The sequence below is a fragment of the Caretta caretta genome, chromosome 1, assembly GCF_965140235.1.
Source record: "Caretta caretta isolate rCarCar2 chromosome 1, rCarCar1.hap1, whole genome shotgun sequence".
NCBI classification, from domain to species: Eukaryota; Metazoa; Chordata; order Testudines; family Cheloniidae; genus Caretta; species Caretta caretta.
Genome location: NC_134206.1, coordinates 219,841,335 through 219,858,647, shown reverse-complemented (window position 1 = coordinate 219,858,647; position 17,313 = coordinate 219,841,335). Strand labels below are relative to the sequence as shown.

Below are 17,313 nucleotides of genomic sequence, written 5' to 3'. Positions count from 1 at the left end.
ACCTGGCGAGCGGAGGGGGGCGCTGGAGGCTCCGGGAGGGGGCCGGGCCGCTCCCACCCCCCGGGCGGCGTGTGGCAGGAGCAAGGCAGGAATGCGAGGAATGAGGCTGGTATGAAATGCACGCAGCCGGGGGAGGGGGCCGGCGGGCGGGGCGGAGTTGGGAACAAAACTGACCAGGGCTCGCCTCTGGCCAGGGCTGGGGGAGGGGGAGGAGACTGAGACTGAGACTGAGACTGAGACTGGGGGGGGCAAGAGGAAACTCCCGGCAGCCGCAGGGGCCCGGAGTTCGCTCCCGCGGCCGGAGCTAGGGCTGGGCATGGAAGAGCCGCAGGGGCAAAGCGGAGGCGGCGGCAGAAATCACGGCAGCGAGGGGGTGGCCAACCCTCCAGGATTGTCCTGGAGTCTCCAGGCAGTCAAGGTGATTCTGTAATTAAGGAGTCCGTCATGTAGGGTGAGCAGGCGTCCCGAATTTGTAGGGACAGTTCCTGTGTTTCGGGGCTTTTTCATACACGGGCTCCTATTAGCCCCCGCCCTGATTTTTTTCACACTCGCTGTCTGGTCACCCTACCGCCATGGGAGGAAAGCTCCAGGAAACTGTCCCACCGAAACTGGCGACCCTGGGGCGACTGTCCTCGCTGGCCCGTGGTGGGCCGCAGGCGAGCAGGGCGGGGCTGGCAGAGCCAGCCGCACATGGGGCTGGGCGGGTTTGTGACCCACGCTGGTGGGGTGCGCTGGGAGCCCCTGGCCTCCCCTCGGGAAGGACTTTGGAAGCGGGCTTGTTCAAAGGCCAGGGAGTGAACATTTCAAAACCTCGCCTCAGGGAGTTCTGGTGTGTCACTCACTGAACAACAGTGACAGGAAAGAGGTGTAAATAGTTTCATGAGCTAAAACCTGGCTGTGGTTATTTTGTAATAAATATTAACACACATTGCAAGTATCCTCACGGGTGTGAGAAGGAGGTTTGTGATCGATTCCCTCCCCGCCTCAAGCACCACCTCCAGTGCAGGCAGGAGCAGCTCCCACATCCCCCTGCTGAGCACTCCTTTTTAGTAGGCCTCATTCCCATGGGGGAGCGGAGACAGAAAGGCCACTAAAACATTCCCTTTCCATAAGCATTTGATTTTCCGATGCTTTCTAAACTCTCTGTCCCTGAGGTGCATAAGTAGGGGCCCAATGTCCTGCAACAGGGGACAAAGGCTAAAAAAAACTTTACTGGCCCCAGAGATAGCACTTCCAAGCAACATGGCATCCACTACCCAAGTAGTTTTCCAACTTTTTTTCTGGCGACCCAGTTGAAGAAAATTGTTGATGCCCGTGACCCAACGGAGCTGGGGATCAGGGGTTTGGGGTGTGGGAGGGGATCAGGGCTGGGCAGAGGGTTGGGGTGCAGGGGTGAGGGCTGTGGAGTGGGGCTGGGAATAAGGGATTCCAGGTGTGGGAGGGGGCTCTAGGCTGGGCCAGGGGGTTGGGGTGTGGGAAGGGGTCAGGGCTCTGGGCTGGGGGTACAGGCTCTGTGGTGGGGCTGGGGATGAGGGGGTTGGGGTGCAGGAAGGGGCTCCAGGTTTGGGGGGGAGTTGGGGCACAGGCTTACCTCTGGCGGCTCCTGGTCAGCAGCGCAGCTGGGGTGCAGAGGCAGGCTTCCAACCTGTCCAGGCACAGCGGACTCCGCTGCGCTCCAGAAGCAGCCAGCAGGTCCGACTCCTTGGCAGAGGCACACGAGTGGCTCCATGGTCACACTTAGGCACTGCCCCCCCCCCCAGCTCCCATTGGCCAGTTCCCTGAGTGCTGAGCAAGGCGACCCAGTGTCTTGCATTTTGTGACCCAGTACTGGGTCGCAACCCAAACTTTGAAAACCACTGCACTACCCCATGCTGGGACACTGGGGTCAGCACAGAGTCAGAAGGAATACAGCACCTCCTCTCAAGTTATCCACCCCACTCCCTGAAACACAGAACCCTGCAATGCAGGGGTGGCCAGCCTGAGCCTGAGAAGGAGCCAGAATTTACCAATGTACATTGCCAAAGAGCCACAGTAATACGTCAGCACCCCCATCAGTTGCTCCCCCTGCCCCCACTCCGACCCACCAGCAGCCCTGCCAATCAGAGCCTCCCCCTCCCTCCCCGCACCTCCTGATCAGCTGTTTCCTGGCATGCAGGAGGCTGGGGGGGGAGGGGGGAAAAGGGTGGAGTGGGGGCAGGGCCTGTGGCAAAGCCAGGGGTTAAGCAGTGAGCACCCCCTGGCCCATTGGAAAGTTGGCACCTGTAGCTCCAGCCCCGGAGTCAGTGCCTGTTCAAGGAGACGCCTACTAATTTCTGAAGAGCCGCATGTGTCTCCGGAGCCACAGGTTGGCCACCCCTGCTGTAGTGCTATGCAGGGAGACATTGGGGTCAGTACTGACTAAGAAGAAAGAGCCCCTCTCTACTGAGTCACCCACACCACTCCCTGCAACACAGCCAATTCTTTCACTTTCATTTTACATAAAAACACTTCACCCTTGTGCACATTTTCATATTCAAAGCACTTGACAAACATCTACCTAACCCTCTCAGAAGACCCTACAAAGTAGGTTAGTTTAATGAGGAAGGCAAATGCAGGGCAGAACAACTTTACTGACCCTTTGAACTTACGAACAGTGGGAGATATTCTTATGTGCCAAGATGGCACTTTTCTCCATTTTACAACTGGGGAAATTGAATCCTGGTCTATACTTAAAAATTTTACAAGTGTTACTATGTCATTTGGGGGGTGATTTTTTTTTTAAAAACCAATATAGCTATGCCAGTAAAAGCCCTACTGCAGACAGTTATACAATATAACTGTGCTTACACTGGTATCGCTTATGCTGGTTTCATAGAGTATAGATTTCGTAGAGTTTAAGGCCAGAAGGGACCATTAGATCCTCTAGTTTGACCTCCTGCATAACACAGGCTGTACATTTAACCCAAATGCCCCTACGCTGAGCCTGATGACTTCATTTAAACTAAAGCATTTTAGCCCTCAGGTTCCCCAAACCAGAGTATTTTATACCAGTATAACTACAGCTACACTAAAGGGGTTTGCCAGTGTAGCTATACCGGAATAACAATACCAACTAGTGTAGCTAAGACCTGAGACAGAGAGTTAAAATTTCTCAGCAGCATTGCGGACTCCAGTGATTAAGTCCCACCTTGTGGGGGCACATGACTATGTGAGTATCTCAGCTTTCCTCCTTTCTTTCAAAGTAAGCTCCTAGCCCTTGTGGTTGTGGAGATGAGCTTGAAAATGTCCCTACGTGCAATATACATAAACATTACTTTGCTTTGTAATTAGATACAATTAGAATTTTTATTTTTATTTTCTCTTCGAATGCAGAGAGGCCACACACATTTTCTAAGTCATACAATGTTAGGTAATATCCATGTACATAAAGATATGACTGGTAATTTAAAAAAAACCATATATTCTGTGTGGTATTATTCTACACAGTAAACTCAAGTGTGTGTTGCAGTTTTCCTTTAAATGTATACCTGTAATGAGCCCATTTAGCCACTGTGGGTCTCTGCTAAACCATGTGAAGATTAAAAACGGATGTTTAAAGTGCAGTACTACTGTGAAAAATGACTTTGTAAAAATGGCATGTTATTACTCATTACGTCTGCTCCCTATGTGTATTGAAGGTCAGATCTGCTGACTTTGTGGCTAATGTACATTTTTTCTCCTGTTCGCCCTGCAGAGTCAACACAGCTCAGAAAGGGAGCTGAATTTTATTCCTTCCTGTGAATCAACAACAGAATTGTTCACCAAATTCCAGTCACTTACAGTTGCAGAAACCCACTGAAATGAATGGGCTTTCACCTGTGTCACTAAGGGTAGAATTTGGCCTGTAGAATCTTTAGTAGTGGAGATGATGTGCAAGGAAAGAACTCGACAGAGCACGCAAATGGAGTTTGATTGGGGTGGTCAGAAGTAGTGGAATCTTTTTTCCTGTTAACTGAACAGGTTTGATATACAGCTATTGACAGACAAATATGGAATCCATCATGCCATTTTTAGGAATTGGTTTTCAGAGAAAAACTGCACTCTAAGGGTAGTTCTAAGTTCTCTTTTATAAATGGGGCTCTCAATTCAAGTTAAGAAAATCATTCTTTGTTCACCTTTGTATTTTAAGCTCCCTGTTTTATTGTAGCATAGTTCAGTGGTTCTCTTTTTAAACCATCACTTTCCTTTTATCAAAGCAAATGAGATCAGATCCCACCTTCAAATCTAGTGGAAACAACATTCATTCATATATATCAACTGCCAATTATATGTTAAAACACCTATGTACAATCGGAATAGTTTTTACCTTGACACATTTTAGTGAAAAGGATCACAGAGCTTATCTAGGTGTGGAAAGATTTATCCAAACTGAAACAGGAAAATGACTTCTGAGTCCCAGCAGGGGAACAAGAACTCCCTGGAGAACAGGACAAGAGAACAGAACGGGGAGACAGGGACCGTAGCCTGAACATGGTGGAAGACACAAGAACTCCTGAGAAGCCTCTGACTTTTAGCCTGTTTTCACCTTTATGGTAAGGCTGACCTCTATTACTTGAGCTAAATAAGTAATTGATAGGAGTAGTTGGCTATTATCCTCCATGTCAACCAGCCACTAGGGGGGGATACAACAAATACTTCATCAGTAGCCCACACCCATGCCCAGTTCTATTTCTAGCTCTGGAAGGGGTGGGATATAATGGTTACAGACAGCACTCAAACCCATAGATTTGACACATTCCTTCAGAAAAGCAGTGTGGATGAGACTTGGGTATGCTGTTTTAGACAGGGCTCTATCCCCAGCTCTGACTGCAGTGACCTCCTACAAACTCCCAGCTCTCCATCTGTGAAAAGGGTGGGGTGGGGGAATAGTTGTTTGCCGCCTTTGTTACTCTTTTTCAGTAACAATAGCTGTGAAGTGCACAGAGTTATTAATACCAGTCAGTAGAAGAGCATGTTGTGTGGGTGTGCTTTGTCATCATGTTATACTTTTAAATAATAGAGTCTGAGTCTACTCCTATTGATATCAACACTTCAATGCAAGCAGGATTGAGCCATAAAAGAGCAAGAAATTAATACTCCTGCCTTTGATGTGTGTCAGCTGGAGACCTCACAGCACCTTGGAGCTGCTGCATTCTGAGTCCTGCTATGAGGATTCACACTGCACAGTAACATTTGCTTCCTGTACCCAGCCTGTTCTTGGAGTTTTCTGGGTGTTGTGTTTGATGTGGGAGTGAGAGCGTGATATTACAGCAGTCAACACAGTGCTTTAGAGATAGCAACTGCCTGCTGCTGATCTGTGAGACAGACACAGAGCAGAAAGTGCCTGCACCGTGTATCCATTCTGACGGAGCTGGAGAGAAATGGGCATGATTGTTCAACCTGCATTCAGAACCGGGGCCTGCAAAGTTAGATCTCCCCTATGGCAAGTTTTAAGTCACTGGAACAAGGACGTTTGCCCTCTGTGAGGCAGACACTTACTTCTCTTCATATCACCCCAGTAAAGATACCCTCAGCTCAGTACTGCCCCTCTTTACCTCACACTATTTCAATCCTGTTCCAGAATTGCACCATGTGACACTTGGACAACAGGAGGGGCTTGGAGCAAGCGACCAGGGCTGGGTAAATATTTCCAATGCACCCCCTCAGGAGCCCAGGTCTGAAGCTGGAAACAGCAGCCATAACACTTGAGAGAGAAGGGGTGTGCGGGGCAGGAGAATCAAGGGGAAGAGAGTGAACAAATAGCAAGCAGCGCGGAATGGTGCACAAGGGAAATTGATAGTACTTGTGTTTCCAAGGTGATTCTCACACGTCTAAATATTTGTAAAACCAGTATTGAGGAGAAGTGTGGGGGACAAGTGAGGAGAGAATGATACAGAAAGAAGAGAGATGGAGTGGAGGGAGACAAGGAGAAAAAGAGAGGTAGCCAAAGGAGGGGAGAGAGAGAGAGAGATATCAGAGCTGACAGGAACTACCATATGCAGCAAAAATCCTATAGTACAAGATAAGAACAATTCAGAGTTTAGGGTTTTGTTTTTTATAAATTACTTTATTTTCATTAGAGTACAAAAGTTATAAATACAATTCATGTAGAACAATGTTTGACCAAAAAGCACTGGATGTTTCTGCAGAGCAAAAAAAAAGCTTGGATGCAGCAGGCAGCACACAAAGCCAGCCTCTCAGTCATGTAGGTGGACCTTAGGCACACAGAGCAGCAACAGAGTGAGTGAAGAACCCAAACAGAATGGGGCAGGGCACTGAAGCCTCCAATATATAAAATGTCTGAAAGCAGCTGAGAAGAGGTAAATGCCCACCTCCTGCATTGCTATTGCCTCTTCAAATGGTAAAAGAAACAGACCCATGCTTCTGTCCACATTAGGGTTGACACCAAGATACCCAGAGTCAGATTTAAATGTGATAGAGCGTACCATTTCCCTGAGCAGCGTGCACTGGGATTTCTGTCTGAAAATAAGGCTTTTAGTTTGACCCCACAGACAGCTGATAGGACTGTTTCCTAGCACAACAATATCACCCTTTTTAGAAAAATTCCCTGCTGGAGGTTATCAGAGAAACCATGCTCGGACCTGCTAGCAATAACCTGTGTTTAAACACAGTTGTGGCTACCACGCTTTAATGCTAGTGTGAGCAAGCTCATTGTGTACAGTCCCTTTAAAAAAAAACAACAACCACCTCAAAAACTGAGACAGACGAAAGAGTTTCAATACTAGAAGGTAAGTGAAGGGTCACATGCCCACAGTATAGAAAGCACCTCAGAAGAGACAAGAAATTCGGTCATCTGTCTGTACAACTTGATGAGGAAACCTAAAGAATCACAGGCACTGACTTAGCCGTAGTCAATTAAGCTCACCCATGGGTTTACCACCTTGAATTAGTTTGAGAGAGCCCTTGCTGACTGGCCCAGTTGGAGAGATGAACCAGGCAGTTGCAGGGCGGCTTGCTAAGCACAAAGAAACTTTTTCTGGACTAGCAATTAATGCACTGCCTACAAATAACCCCAGGCGAACATAAACTAATTTTCTACATCTGGTCCTAGTTATAAAGTAATTGTGACAGAGGCATTATGAACTGGTTTCTTGGCTTTTCTGGGTAGATACAGGGAATGCAGAGCAGTCAGTTGGGAGCACAAGAGAGCACAAGTGGGAGATGCATGCGGGAAGTGCATGAAGGCACAAAAGAGGTACCTGGCGCAAACTCTCTTTGCTGAGTGCTATGCTGATGAGATTGCTTTGAATGCAATGGCACCTCACTCACTGTAGCTTGGGCACTAGTGAGATAAGCATTTTCTAGAACTGGACCTGTCAGCAACAATTCACCATTTACAATTAAATACAGAGATTACATGTAATTATGATTGAAGTGTTTTTTCTGGCATCAGAAAATGTCTACACAAAGTTTGATGTTTTGGAAAATTAAACAGCAAGATAATATCACCAGTATAGAGACTTACGTGACATATAATGCAAAGACTTTCATAATGATGAAAGCCCGGTTGCTGAGAGCATCCAGATAGGACTTGTGGGCTGACAATGAACTTTAAAAAAAAGATCAGTACATGCAAAAAAGGGGACACCCACAGTTTGCTTAACAGAGGGACACATGAGCAATTAAATGTACATAATGAATGTGAAAGAAAAGATCCTGACAGCTGTACAGAAAGAACATGAAATGGACAGGATGGTAGCTGCCCTCTTTTTTAGTATACAGCAGATGTGCAACCCATGTAACCTATAGGTCTCAATATGCAGTGCTCCAATTTGATGCAAGTTGAGGCTGGTGGATCAAGGAGGATTGCATGCTGGGACTTGTGGTCTCCACTGACTGCAACCCAGAATTAAAGATGAGGGCTGCTGCAGGACACATTATGGAGCTCGATGAGCAGCACTTCGGCCACTCTTGTTGCAATATTCTTCTTTCCTTGTGCCTTGGAAAATGCCTATAATCTTATTTTTTGGTTAATCTTCTCATATTCAGATTAAATGATTATATAAAACTGGCTGAACTGGTCATGATTTGAGATATCTATGGTTATTATACCACATGCAATTGGAATCAGCCATTCAGACTACTGCAGGAGAGTCTATTATTTGCTGAGAAAAAAGTTAAACAAAACAAAGAAAAGCTTCAGACATCAGTTTATTCCTAAAATGCAGGAAACTTTATTCATAAAAGAAATTTGAAAAAAATGTTTCTGATTGACTGACCTATAGAATCTAGTATTTAAGGCAATCAGAATGCTGCATTTCAGGAATAGTCAATGGCATGCCCTTCTCAGCCAGTTTCTGTCAGGTCCAATGATCTATTCAATTTCACTTTTAGAGCTGTTAGGAATAAAAGAAACAGTGATGGTCATAATATAAATATTGCTCACTTAGAAGTGACCATAGGAGCTTTTCTCACATCCCTAATGATGGGGGATTTTTATTTGGTAAACGGGTAGTCATAGGGTAATGAGCAGCAGAACAATTAACAGGAACTGGGATCCATCAGCCTTGAACGAGAATTATCCTGCAGAGTAAAAGGGTGGCTTTAGAAGCATGGGGCTTGTTCCTACTCTTTGTTCACTGAACACTGCTTACAGTTGCACAGGGGCATCAGGCTTATACCCTCTCTTCTTTCTCTGAACTTTTCCTTAGACAGGAGAGTTACTCTGCGGGGTAAGAGATGGCATAGACTGTACCTGTCCTTCCTTCTCTGAATTAATCTTAATATATGCTGCATGAGCACAGGGGCGCTGTGAGATCCAAGGCACCTGGGCACTAAAGCACTATTAATCTGATCCCCACTGCAGGAGTTCCTAGTCACAGTGATGCTTAGCTGCTAAGGAGCAGGATTAGCTCTCACACATCATCTCCCATCAAGAGTCTCTATGCAGCATTAATACTGATAACAAAGACATCACACGTTATCCTTGCCTTCCCCCAGTGCACATGCAGAGATCTCCCTTCCAAAAGGGTCATGGTCCCTATCAGCTACTGTAAAGCCCCCAAATCTACTATTTGCTTCTTGTTAAGGCCACAGATCTCTCGTCTCCTGTTCCCCTTCTGTCCCCAGGATACTTCTCATGATTCCACATCCAAGTCCGCTGTCTCCATCATTCACATGCCAATTTGCTGTCAAAGCTAGAGAGTCCAATGGCAAAGGCCTGGAGGGCACACAGGGGGTAATTATAGTCCAGAGTGAACACGTCTTCTGCTACACGACCAAACTGCATCACTATGTAGTCAGCTAGGGAGACAGAAAGAGGGGGTCAGAGACCAACTACTTCAAAGAGAGAGAGGTAAGAGGAGAAAGAGGGAAACAGTTCCAAATACACCTGACTGGAGAGAATATCAGTCTCTCTATTCACTATTGCCAGAGTGGCTCAGAATCTGCTTTTCTACAATAGTCCTGCTGACTTCTTTTACAGAGAAATCCCATACCTATGCTTTGGCTGGGACAGCAATCCCATATTACTCTCCTTTCCATCTTCAGCAGAAGGCCTGCATTCGCCTCTCCTCTGATGCAGCTATCCTGTCATCCCCTCCACCTCTAGAGTGAAGGGGAGGTCCCATATCATTCCAAAAGTCCCAAGATCCTCTGGACTATATCCCCCATCCCGTTCTTGCCCATCCCATATCCCTCGTGTAGGAGCAATGTTCCCATATTTCCCCACCTAATGGAACAATGCTCTTTTCCTCACTGGAGTGGCAGCCCCACATACCCCACCCTCACCCCACCATAGCACAACCCTTAGCTCTTACGGTCATTCTCATGGACAATCTGGAAGTTCTTCACCGAGGCCTGAGTGACTCTCCCATGGAAATTCAAGACGTACGACTGAGTGTCATCATTCCAGACAGGAGCCTTGTTGTGCAGCTCAATCAGGTTCTCCAGGTTTTTATTTTGCCATTTTGACAGCAAACTCTCATGTTCCTGCTCAAGAGAAAAATTATACTTGGGAGGGTCTGCTTTTAGTCACTGCTTCTCTCAAGTTGTGTTTACTCTGCAACCATGAGTCCCCCTGGTCTAGTGAACAGTGAACTCAACCCTGCTGAAATAGATCCTGCAGGTACCATGGAGATATTTCCATACTTTCCCAGTCCTGAGGTTCTCTCTCCTGCTGGGCCCACTGCATCTCAATCCTAACCAGGAGACACAGTGAGAGCACCTTCTGCATCCACTCTCAATGTACTGGCAGGAGTCTATTTCTAACCCCTGGGAGCCTTTTCCTCCAGTACAAACCTCCAATTCCCCACCTTGTAACCTTCAAAGCAAAGAGGAATAACCCAGATATCTTTAACTCCCTAATGCAAGAAGTTGGGATGTTGTAGTGGGAAATTCAAAGGCTGCAGTGGGCTACAAGTATGTATGGATTAAAGTGCTTTCCCCCCATAGGGAGGGGGGAGGGATAGCTCAGTGGTTTGAGCATTGGCCTGCTAAACCCAGGGTTGAGAATTCAATCCTTGAGGGGGCCATTTAGGGATCTGGGGCAAAAATTGAGGCTTGGTCCTGCTCTGAGCAGGGGGTTGGACAAGATGATCTCCTGAGGTCCCTTCCAACTCTGATATTCTATGATTCTACCAGGTTTAGGCATAGGTACACAAACACATGGAAATGTGAAGGTGGGTAAAACAGCATGTTCACTACATCTGAGAAGAACAGGAAATTGGGAGGAGCTGAAAACAGTAGTGAGGACAAAGTGGCAAGGAAATATAACGTGACAAAATGAACTTCAACCTTAAAAAATAAAAGCTATTAAAATTGATAAAAACTATCCAAACTGAAGTTATTCCATGGAGGGAGATGCTTGGTAAGCAGTTGTTTGGGGAGGTTTGAGTAATAGATTTATTTGTGGTAAAATTCTGAGTAGGATGTAGTGAACTGTCTGTTGCTTCTTGGGTTTGTTTGTTTTTTAAATAGATTTACTATTTAATTGGATCTCTGATTTTATTTGTTTCTGTAAGGATGCCCATAGGACTTTGGTAATGGGCATCAACAAATTACATTTAGAAATGGCAGTGGGGCAATCTTTTAGAGAAGAGCAGTCACTGCTTATTCAGAGACATCATGTCACAGACCAGGTAGATGATGATGAATCTATATGGGCTAAATTGTGGCTGGTATTTGAGCAAAACCACAGAGAGCCACCCCTAAACCCTGTATCCCAGGAAAGGGGCCACCCTTGATTGCAGTCCCTATGCTCTCCTGAGCATTGTGGGCCTCTCTTAGACTCAGATTTTAAGGCCAATAAAATGGATAGGGGAAAGAGACAGGACAATAGACTGACTCCCCCCAACTGCACTATCAAGTGGATGCATACTGCATTCTCCTAAGGGATGATGAATCAACTGTGATTTCCAAGAGCTCAATCAGGCATAGTGTCCTCCTGAGACACAATGACTCCGGTAGCCCACACTGGGGTGTTTGGCTTTATATCGCCCCCTAGTAAGGGCTGTGCTTTGGCACATCTGGTCCTATATATTTCTAGTGAGACCACATCTGGAATACTGTATTCAGCTCAGGGCATTTAATTACTAGAAGACTACTGACAAATTGGAATGAGTTTAGCAAAGTGGGGGAAAAAAAAGTGAGGGTTAGATAAATGGACTTATGCCCTCTCTTCCACTGATATGCTTGTTTCTCTCCATGCCTCACTCTCTCTCATCGCAAGGTCTGCTCTTCCAGCACCCAGCCTTGGCTCACCCCCAACATCCACTTCCTCTGTGCCTGCTCGGGCTCTTGCGCTGTGGAGTGTCTGGCAGAAATCCTGTGACCAGGCTTGCTTCCTCCACTACAGATTTGTTCTCTCCTCCTTTAGTTCTGCCATCTTCCTAGAGAAATAACTACTTCTCCAACTTAATTGAACCCCATGCCTACAATCCCAGCCTCCTGTTCACCAGCTCTGAGTCAAATCCTCTCCTCTTGCCCCCTGGATACGTCTAAGTCCTGCAGATTCTTTCTGCAAAACATCTCTAACATTTGGTCATTCCTCTCTTTGTATCCCTCCACTTCTCTATCATATCAAACATAAGATTCTTACTTGTCCTCACTTTCAGGGCCCTTTATAGCCTATACCCACTCTATTTAGCTCTCATTTGTTATCTAAATGTTAACTCCCATTTTTGATTGGCCCATGATGTCAGCCTCCATCACCCACTTGTTAAAATTTTCCAACAGCACCATCATGCTTTCTTCACGTTGACCCTCATGCGTGGGAGGACCTCCCTGTAGAGATCTGCAAAGCGATCTAATTATCCTTGTTTGAATCCTTCCGTAAAACTCTCCTTTTCTAGGATTCCTGAAAAACTGGACAATGGCTAGGCTGCTGGTGTGCTGAGACCACTGCCCATCCTGCTGACCAATATCACCTCATTGTTTTCTTATGCTTCTCTCTCTGTCTGCATCCACCTGTTATCTCTTGATTTATACTTAGAATGTAAAGTCTTTGGGCCAGGGACCATCTTTTTTTCGGTGTTTGTAAAGCACCTAGCACAATGGAGTCCAGTCACGACTAGGGCTCCTATGCACTACAGTAAAAAAGAAAAGAGCTAGATATGGTCCACATGGCTAAATGACAAGTAAGGAAAGAGGCAAAGTTTAAAGGGTTGCATAAGGGCTACAAGCAAGAAATAAGCTGAAATTAAGAAAATGACATTTTAAGCTGAATATCAAGAAAAGTTTACCAATCATGAGACCTATCAGATCAATCAGTCTCCCAAGGGCAATGGTAGAATCCTATTATGGGAATAATTTCAAAGTGGCCTGGAAAAGCACAGTGTAGTGAAGAATCCCACCCTAACTTCCAGAAGATGGGATAGCTGGAACCCAACAGGTCTTTTTCCTCTAATTTCTCTGATTGCCAATAATTAGCATTTGGATCTCTAAAAGGTTAAAACTTTCTTCCTTGCGCCACTGGAATCTGACCCAGTTCCAAACTTACATTTCGTGGTCTGATTGGAATCCGCTTGTGTTTCATGTTCATCCCTGGAATGATCACGGACATCTTCCTGGGGCCCTTGAATCCTAGGACATTGGTTTCCTAAAAGACAAGGAATTAAGTTCTTTTCAGGAACTAAAGCACTGTCTTATCCGGGAGAGAGGATAATGAGATTGACCTTTAATACCCTATCTACCCTGGAATCAGAAACATGCCAGCTACATCTGTATTTAAACACGGTTGCAATCAACATTGTTTCCTTGACTATTAGTGATATAATTCTTTTTCTCCTCCAAAACCACATTAACCAAACAGTACTATAGATAATCTTCCAAATATAACCTAAAGTACGGTTTTATTATACAATTTGGCTAGTGTCATTCTCGGACAATAAATGTGGTTCATATTGTTGAGGAGAAATGTGCTAAATCCCTGCTAGCAACAAAGGTATAAACACAATTATAGACAGCATGACTCTGACTGCTTCTGTACTTTGTCAACTCTCCAGGGACCTTATAGTCTAAATGGACAATCTATTTAATTCTGCTTAGCTTTTGTTTTATTTTTAAGGCTATACTTCATAGTTTCTCCCAAACTGTGACCTTGTAGACAAGATAAAAGAAACCCCTGGGGGATTTGGAGTCAGCGTATGGCTTAGCTTTCATCCTGAAACAAACAAGTCTACTCCAAAGTGCAGCAGGGAATTCCACATACTCCACCTGTACGGCAGTGAAGATAAGAGGAAGTTACTTACCTGTAACTGGAGATTCTTCCAGATGTGTGGTCCCTATATGTATTCCACTGTGGGTTATGCATGCGCACCATGCACCTGGAGTCAGAGAATTAGAAGTAGTGTCCATTGGTCTGTGCATGTGCCCCGGTTCACCTTGTGCTCCTGACCAAGATGATAAAGGGTTGGGAGGACTGACTGCCTCTTCAATTCCTTCTCCACCATGAATCAGACAAGATCCAAATCAAAGGGGAAGGACAGTGGGTAGTGGAATACCCAGAGATACCACACATCTCAAAGAACCTCCACTTACAGGTAAGTAACCTCCTCTTCTTCTTTGAGTGACGGTCCTTCGTATTCCACTGCGGGGGACAGACAAGCAGTACTTAAGCAGGAGGAGGGTGTAAGGATGAGGATGGCAGGGATGAGTGGCGAACAGCTATCCCCAATGAGGCATCAGTAGCCAAGTCTTATACCAGGGAACAATGTCTTGCAAACATGTGGATGGAGCTCTATGTGGCCTCCTTGGTATGTCTTGAAGAGATGCTACAGTCGTGGCTTGGGCTCTCGTGGAGTGCTTTGATCCCCCCTGCTTTGGGGGTAGGTTCGAGAGCTTATAGCGGAGTAGAGTATATTCCAAAATCCATTTGGGAATTCTCTGGGTGGAGTCAGGTGGTGACTCCCTAGTGGGTCAGATACATTCCCATGGTGGGCACTGGTGCCAGGGTCCCCAATATGGCCAATAGGTGGGGTCAACAGCTCGTGGCAGGGGTCCCCATGGCATGGGGTACCAATGACTCTGAGCCAGGTGAAGCATTGGTTGGTTCCAGGGTTTTGTGGGTCTCCTGGGTGTGGTTCTTGTCATGGTTCCGAGTCTCTTGAGGAGGAAAGGGCAGACTCAGGTTCTAATGGCGATAACATTGGTGCTGATAGGAAGATGCACGTTATGTATGGTGGAGGTGATAAGCTCCATCCTGCCAGCAGATCTCTGAAAGGCAACTACACTCTCTGGAAATGGAGAGTCCCAATGCGGGAGGGGATTCAGGATCTGGGGGAGTGAAAATGTCCTGTGGTGTGGCCAAGGATCTGGACCTCCCTGGTTTAATAGGGACCTTTCTGTTTGGGCCACAGGTGCTGGTGATGAATATTGTATGGTCTCCATTCACCAGTGCCAGAAGGTCTTGGTGTCTTATGAAGAGCTGGGAATGATGGTACTGATGAAGCGTGGTGTGGAGATGGTGAAGCCCTATGTTTCATGCCTCTCTTATTATGTCTATGGGACTGGGGATGTATGACATACTTCTGGGCTGAGTTAGTGGGTTTGCTTGTAGGCATATCCGGTATCTTTGGAATGGACTGAGAGGAAGACTTAGCGCAATGTTTATAGGAGTGCTTTCTGATCTCCTGACTAGGCCCCACCATGGGGTTTGTGGGGGTGGATCCTCCGGCACCGGAGTCAGACTTTGCAGCAGGAGGCATACTTCTTGCTGATTCAGGATGATGTAAAGAGGGGGTTCCCCAGCCTGGATCTGATTGAAGCCTCATAGCCATTTCCATGAGGTACTTACGGAGGTGAAAAGCCTGTCCTTCTCGGATGCAGCTGGGGAAGGACTGACAAATACTGCACCAATCTGCAACGTAAGCGCCTGTCCCAAGCAGTAGAGGCAGTGTTGGGGGTCGTCACTGATGGAAAAGGATTGCGGGCAGGAGGTGCAGAGTTTTAAGCCTGGAGTTCTGGGCACAGTCAGGTACCCAAATAGGGCATGGGGGAGAATGGAGGGGACCCCTATAGCCTAATGTAATTCTAAAACTATTAAAATGATCAAAACTACTAAATCTATTAAAACTTCTAAAACTACAAACTATTTACAGCTAACACTACTGTTTTTCAGAAACGACATCAGAACTGAAGACACGAAGTTTCTGACCTGGACCACGCAGCAATGAGAAGCAACTGATGAGGCAGTTGGTCTGCCCTGAGGTTGGGAGCACGAGGTGAACTGAGGCACATGCGCGGACCAACAGACACTGCTTTCAAATTCTCTGACTCTGGGAGCATGGTGCACATGTGTAACCCACAGTGGAATACAATAGGGACCATTACTTGAAGACGAAACAGACTTTCTTGGTCCTCTAGTCACCAACTGTTTAATGCCTTCAACCAAAAATCTATCTCAAAGGCTATTTCAATTTTATTCCAGCAAGATGGCTCCTTAGAGTTCCTAACACATATATGATAAAAATCAGGTATAACATTAATATTAGTTATATAGCTTCCCCTAACATACTAGTACGTTTTACTGATATAGACTGTAGGTAAGTGGTCCCCAAACTTTTTACCTTTCACCCCGCCCTTACCCTTGACCGTGCCCACTCCTTCCCCCCAGAGCTGGGGCGAGGAGCGGGGCCACAGCTCTGGGGGTTGGGAGCGGAGAGGAGTAGGGGGCCAAGGCTAGGGGCAAGGGCAGAAGTGGAGCCTCAGCTGTGGGTGGAGACCAACAGCTGGATCCCTGGGCCAGCAGCCGCAGCTAGACGCGGAGCTCAGGGGACGGGTCCAGCAGCCAGGACCCTGAGTGCAGGTCTGACAGCTGGGGCCAGGAGCAGAGCTGGGTGGTGCTCCCTCCCTGCCGTGCCCCCCAAACATTCATCCGCACCCCCCTAGAGGGGCGTGCTCCACAGATTGGGGACCTCTGCTGTAGGTCCTTGGAGCTGGAACCTGTCTTATTCCATCTCAGGTCTTGCTGAAAAGAGACCTGAGAAACAGGATAATGATTTTACATGTATATAGCAAACATGTTACAAACTTGAATAGCTGATTGTACATACACAGAAATCACTTCATCACTATTAACAGACAGCCACCTTTTAGGGATATATTATACTTGTTTTAACAGCTCACAGAAACACTACAAAGTATTTTAGGATGGGAAATGAAGAATACTGTATCCAATGGAAACTCCAGGGTGCACTAGGATTACCAGAGTAGAAACTGGACAGAACTGGAGTTCACACATCTAGTCTCTTGTTAATGTGCCACTGAGATCTCAAAGAACCACAAGCAATCAAGACCTTGCTTTTATGACTCATATGAAAGTCCTCCAGCAGTCCAATGCACATTATAGTTATCCTGTTGCACTGATACAGTACTGATGCAGAATTAAGAAAACTTGCTGCGGAATCACTAACATCCGGAAGCACTCTGAGTTTTCCCTGCAGGCCTCCAATCCAAATACTTGGCTTGAAAGTCCTGACAAGACGACAGCCAAAGTGGCTGTAACTGCAGGATGCCTCCCATCCCTAATGCCTGGGTTTAAGTGATTCAGAAGCTGGGGTAGGGGGAAAAAATAAAAGAAACTTACATAACAAATGGCTGCGAGCTCCTGTCTGGTATGGGCCTTTTCTACTAGCCCTTGTGCCTTGACTGGGCTAACTCCATGATCATAGACAGTAAATTTTGTTCCCATAAGGTTGGACCTAGAATCAGGAAACGGAGAGTCAGTGAGATGTTCTATGTGAGACTATGTGACATAATTAGACTGGGTCAGCCTCTCCTGACATTCCCATCTGGGGTTTCCCATCAGCAGCTCAATAAACAGCTCTAGTGAAAGTATCTGTTACACTGAGCCCATAA

General features: G+C 46.3%; 2 protein-coding genes and 1 long non-coding RNA gene across 4 annotated transcripts in view; 1 reads left to right on the top strand and 2 right to left on the bottom strand.

Annotated features, from left to right (window-relative positions):
• Positions 1–100, bottom strand: part of TEAD4 (TEA domain transcription factor 4) — a 78,266-nt gene extending 78,166 nt beyond the window's left edge. Inside the window, exon 1 of the mRNA XM_075120737.1 lies at positions 3–100. The gene's annotated coding sequence lies outside the window, so the exon portion shown is untranslated. The remainder of the gene's footprint in view (positions 1–2) is intronic.
• LOC125623710 (uncharacterized) lies at positions 21–17,049 on the top strand. Of its 2 annotated transcripts, none has more exons than XR_007353093.2 (3): positions 21–109; positions 3,713–4,550; positions 15,575–17,049. It is a non-coding gene; the product is annotated as an uncharacterized LOC125623710 (long non-coding RNA). The 2 variants fall into 2 exon arrangements; XR_007353096.2 differs by lacking the exon at positions 21–109 and adding an exon at positions 261–418.
• Positions 6,044–17,313, bottom strand: part of TULP3 (TUB like protein 3) — an 81,076-nt gene continuing 69,806 nt past the window's right edge. Inside the window, 4 exon segments of the mRNA XM_048823309.2 lie at positions 6,044–9,261; positions 9,777–9,948; positions 12,956–13,054; positions 17,042–17,156. Coding sequence (XP_048679266.1) covers positions 9,128–9,261; positions 9,777–9,948; positions 12,956–13,054; positions 17,042–17,156 — 520 coding nt within the window. The 3' untranslated portion in view covers positions 6,044–9,127.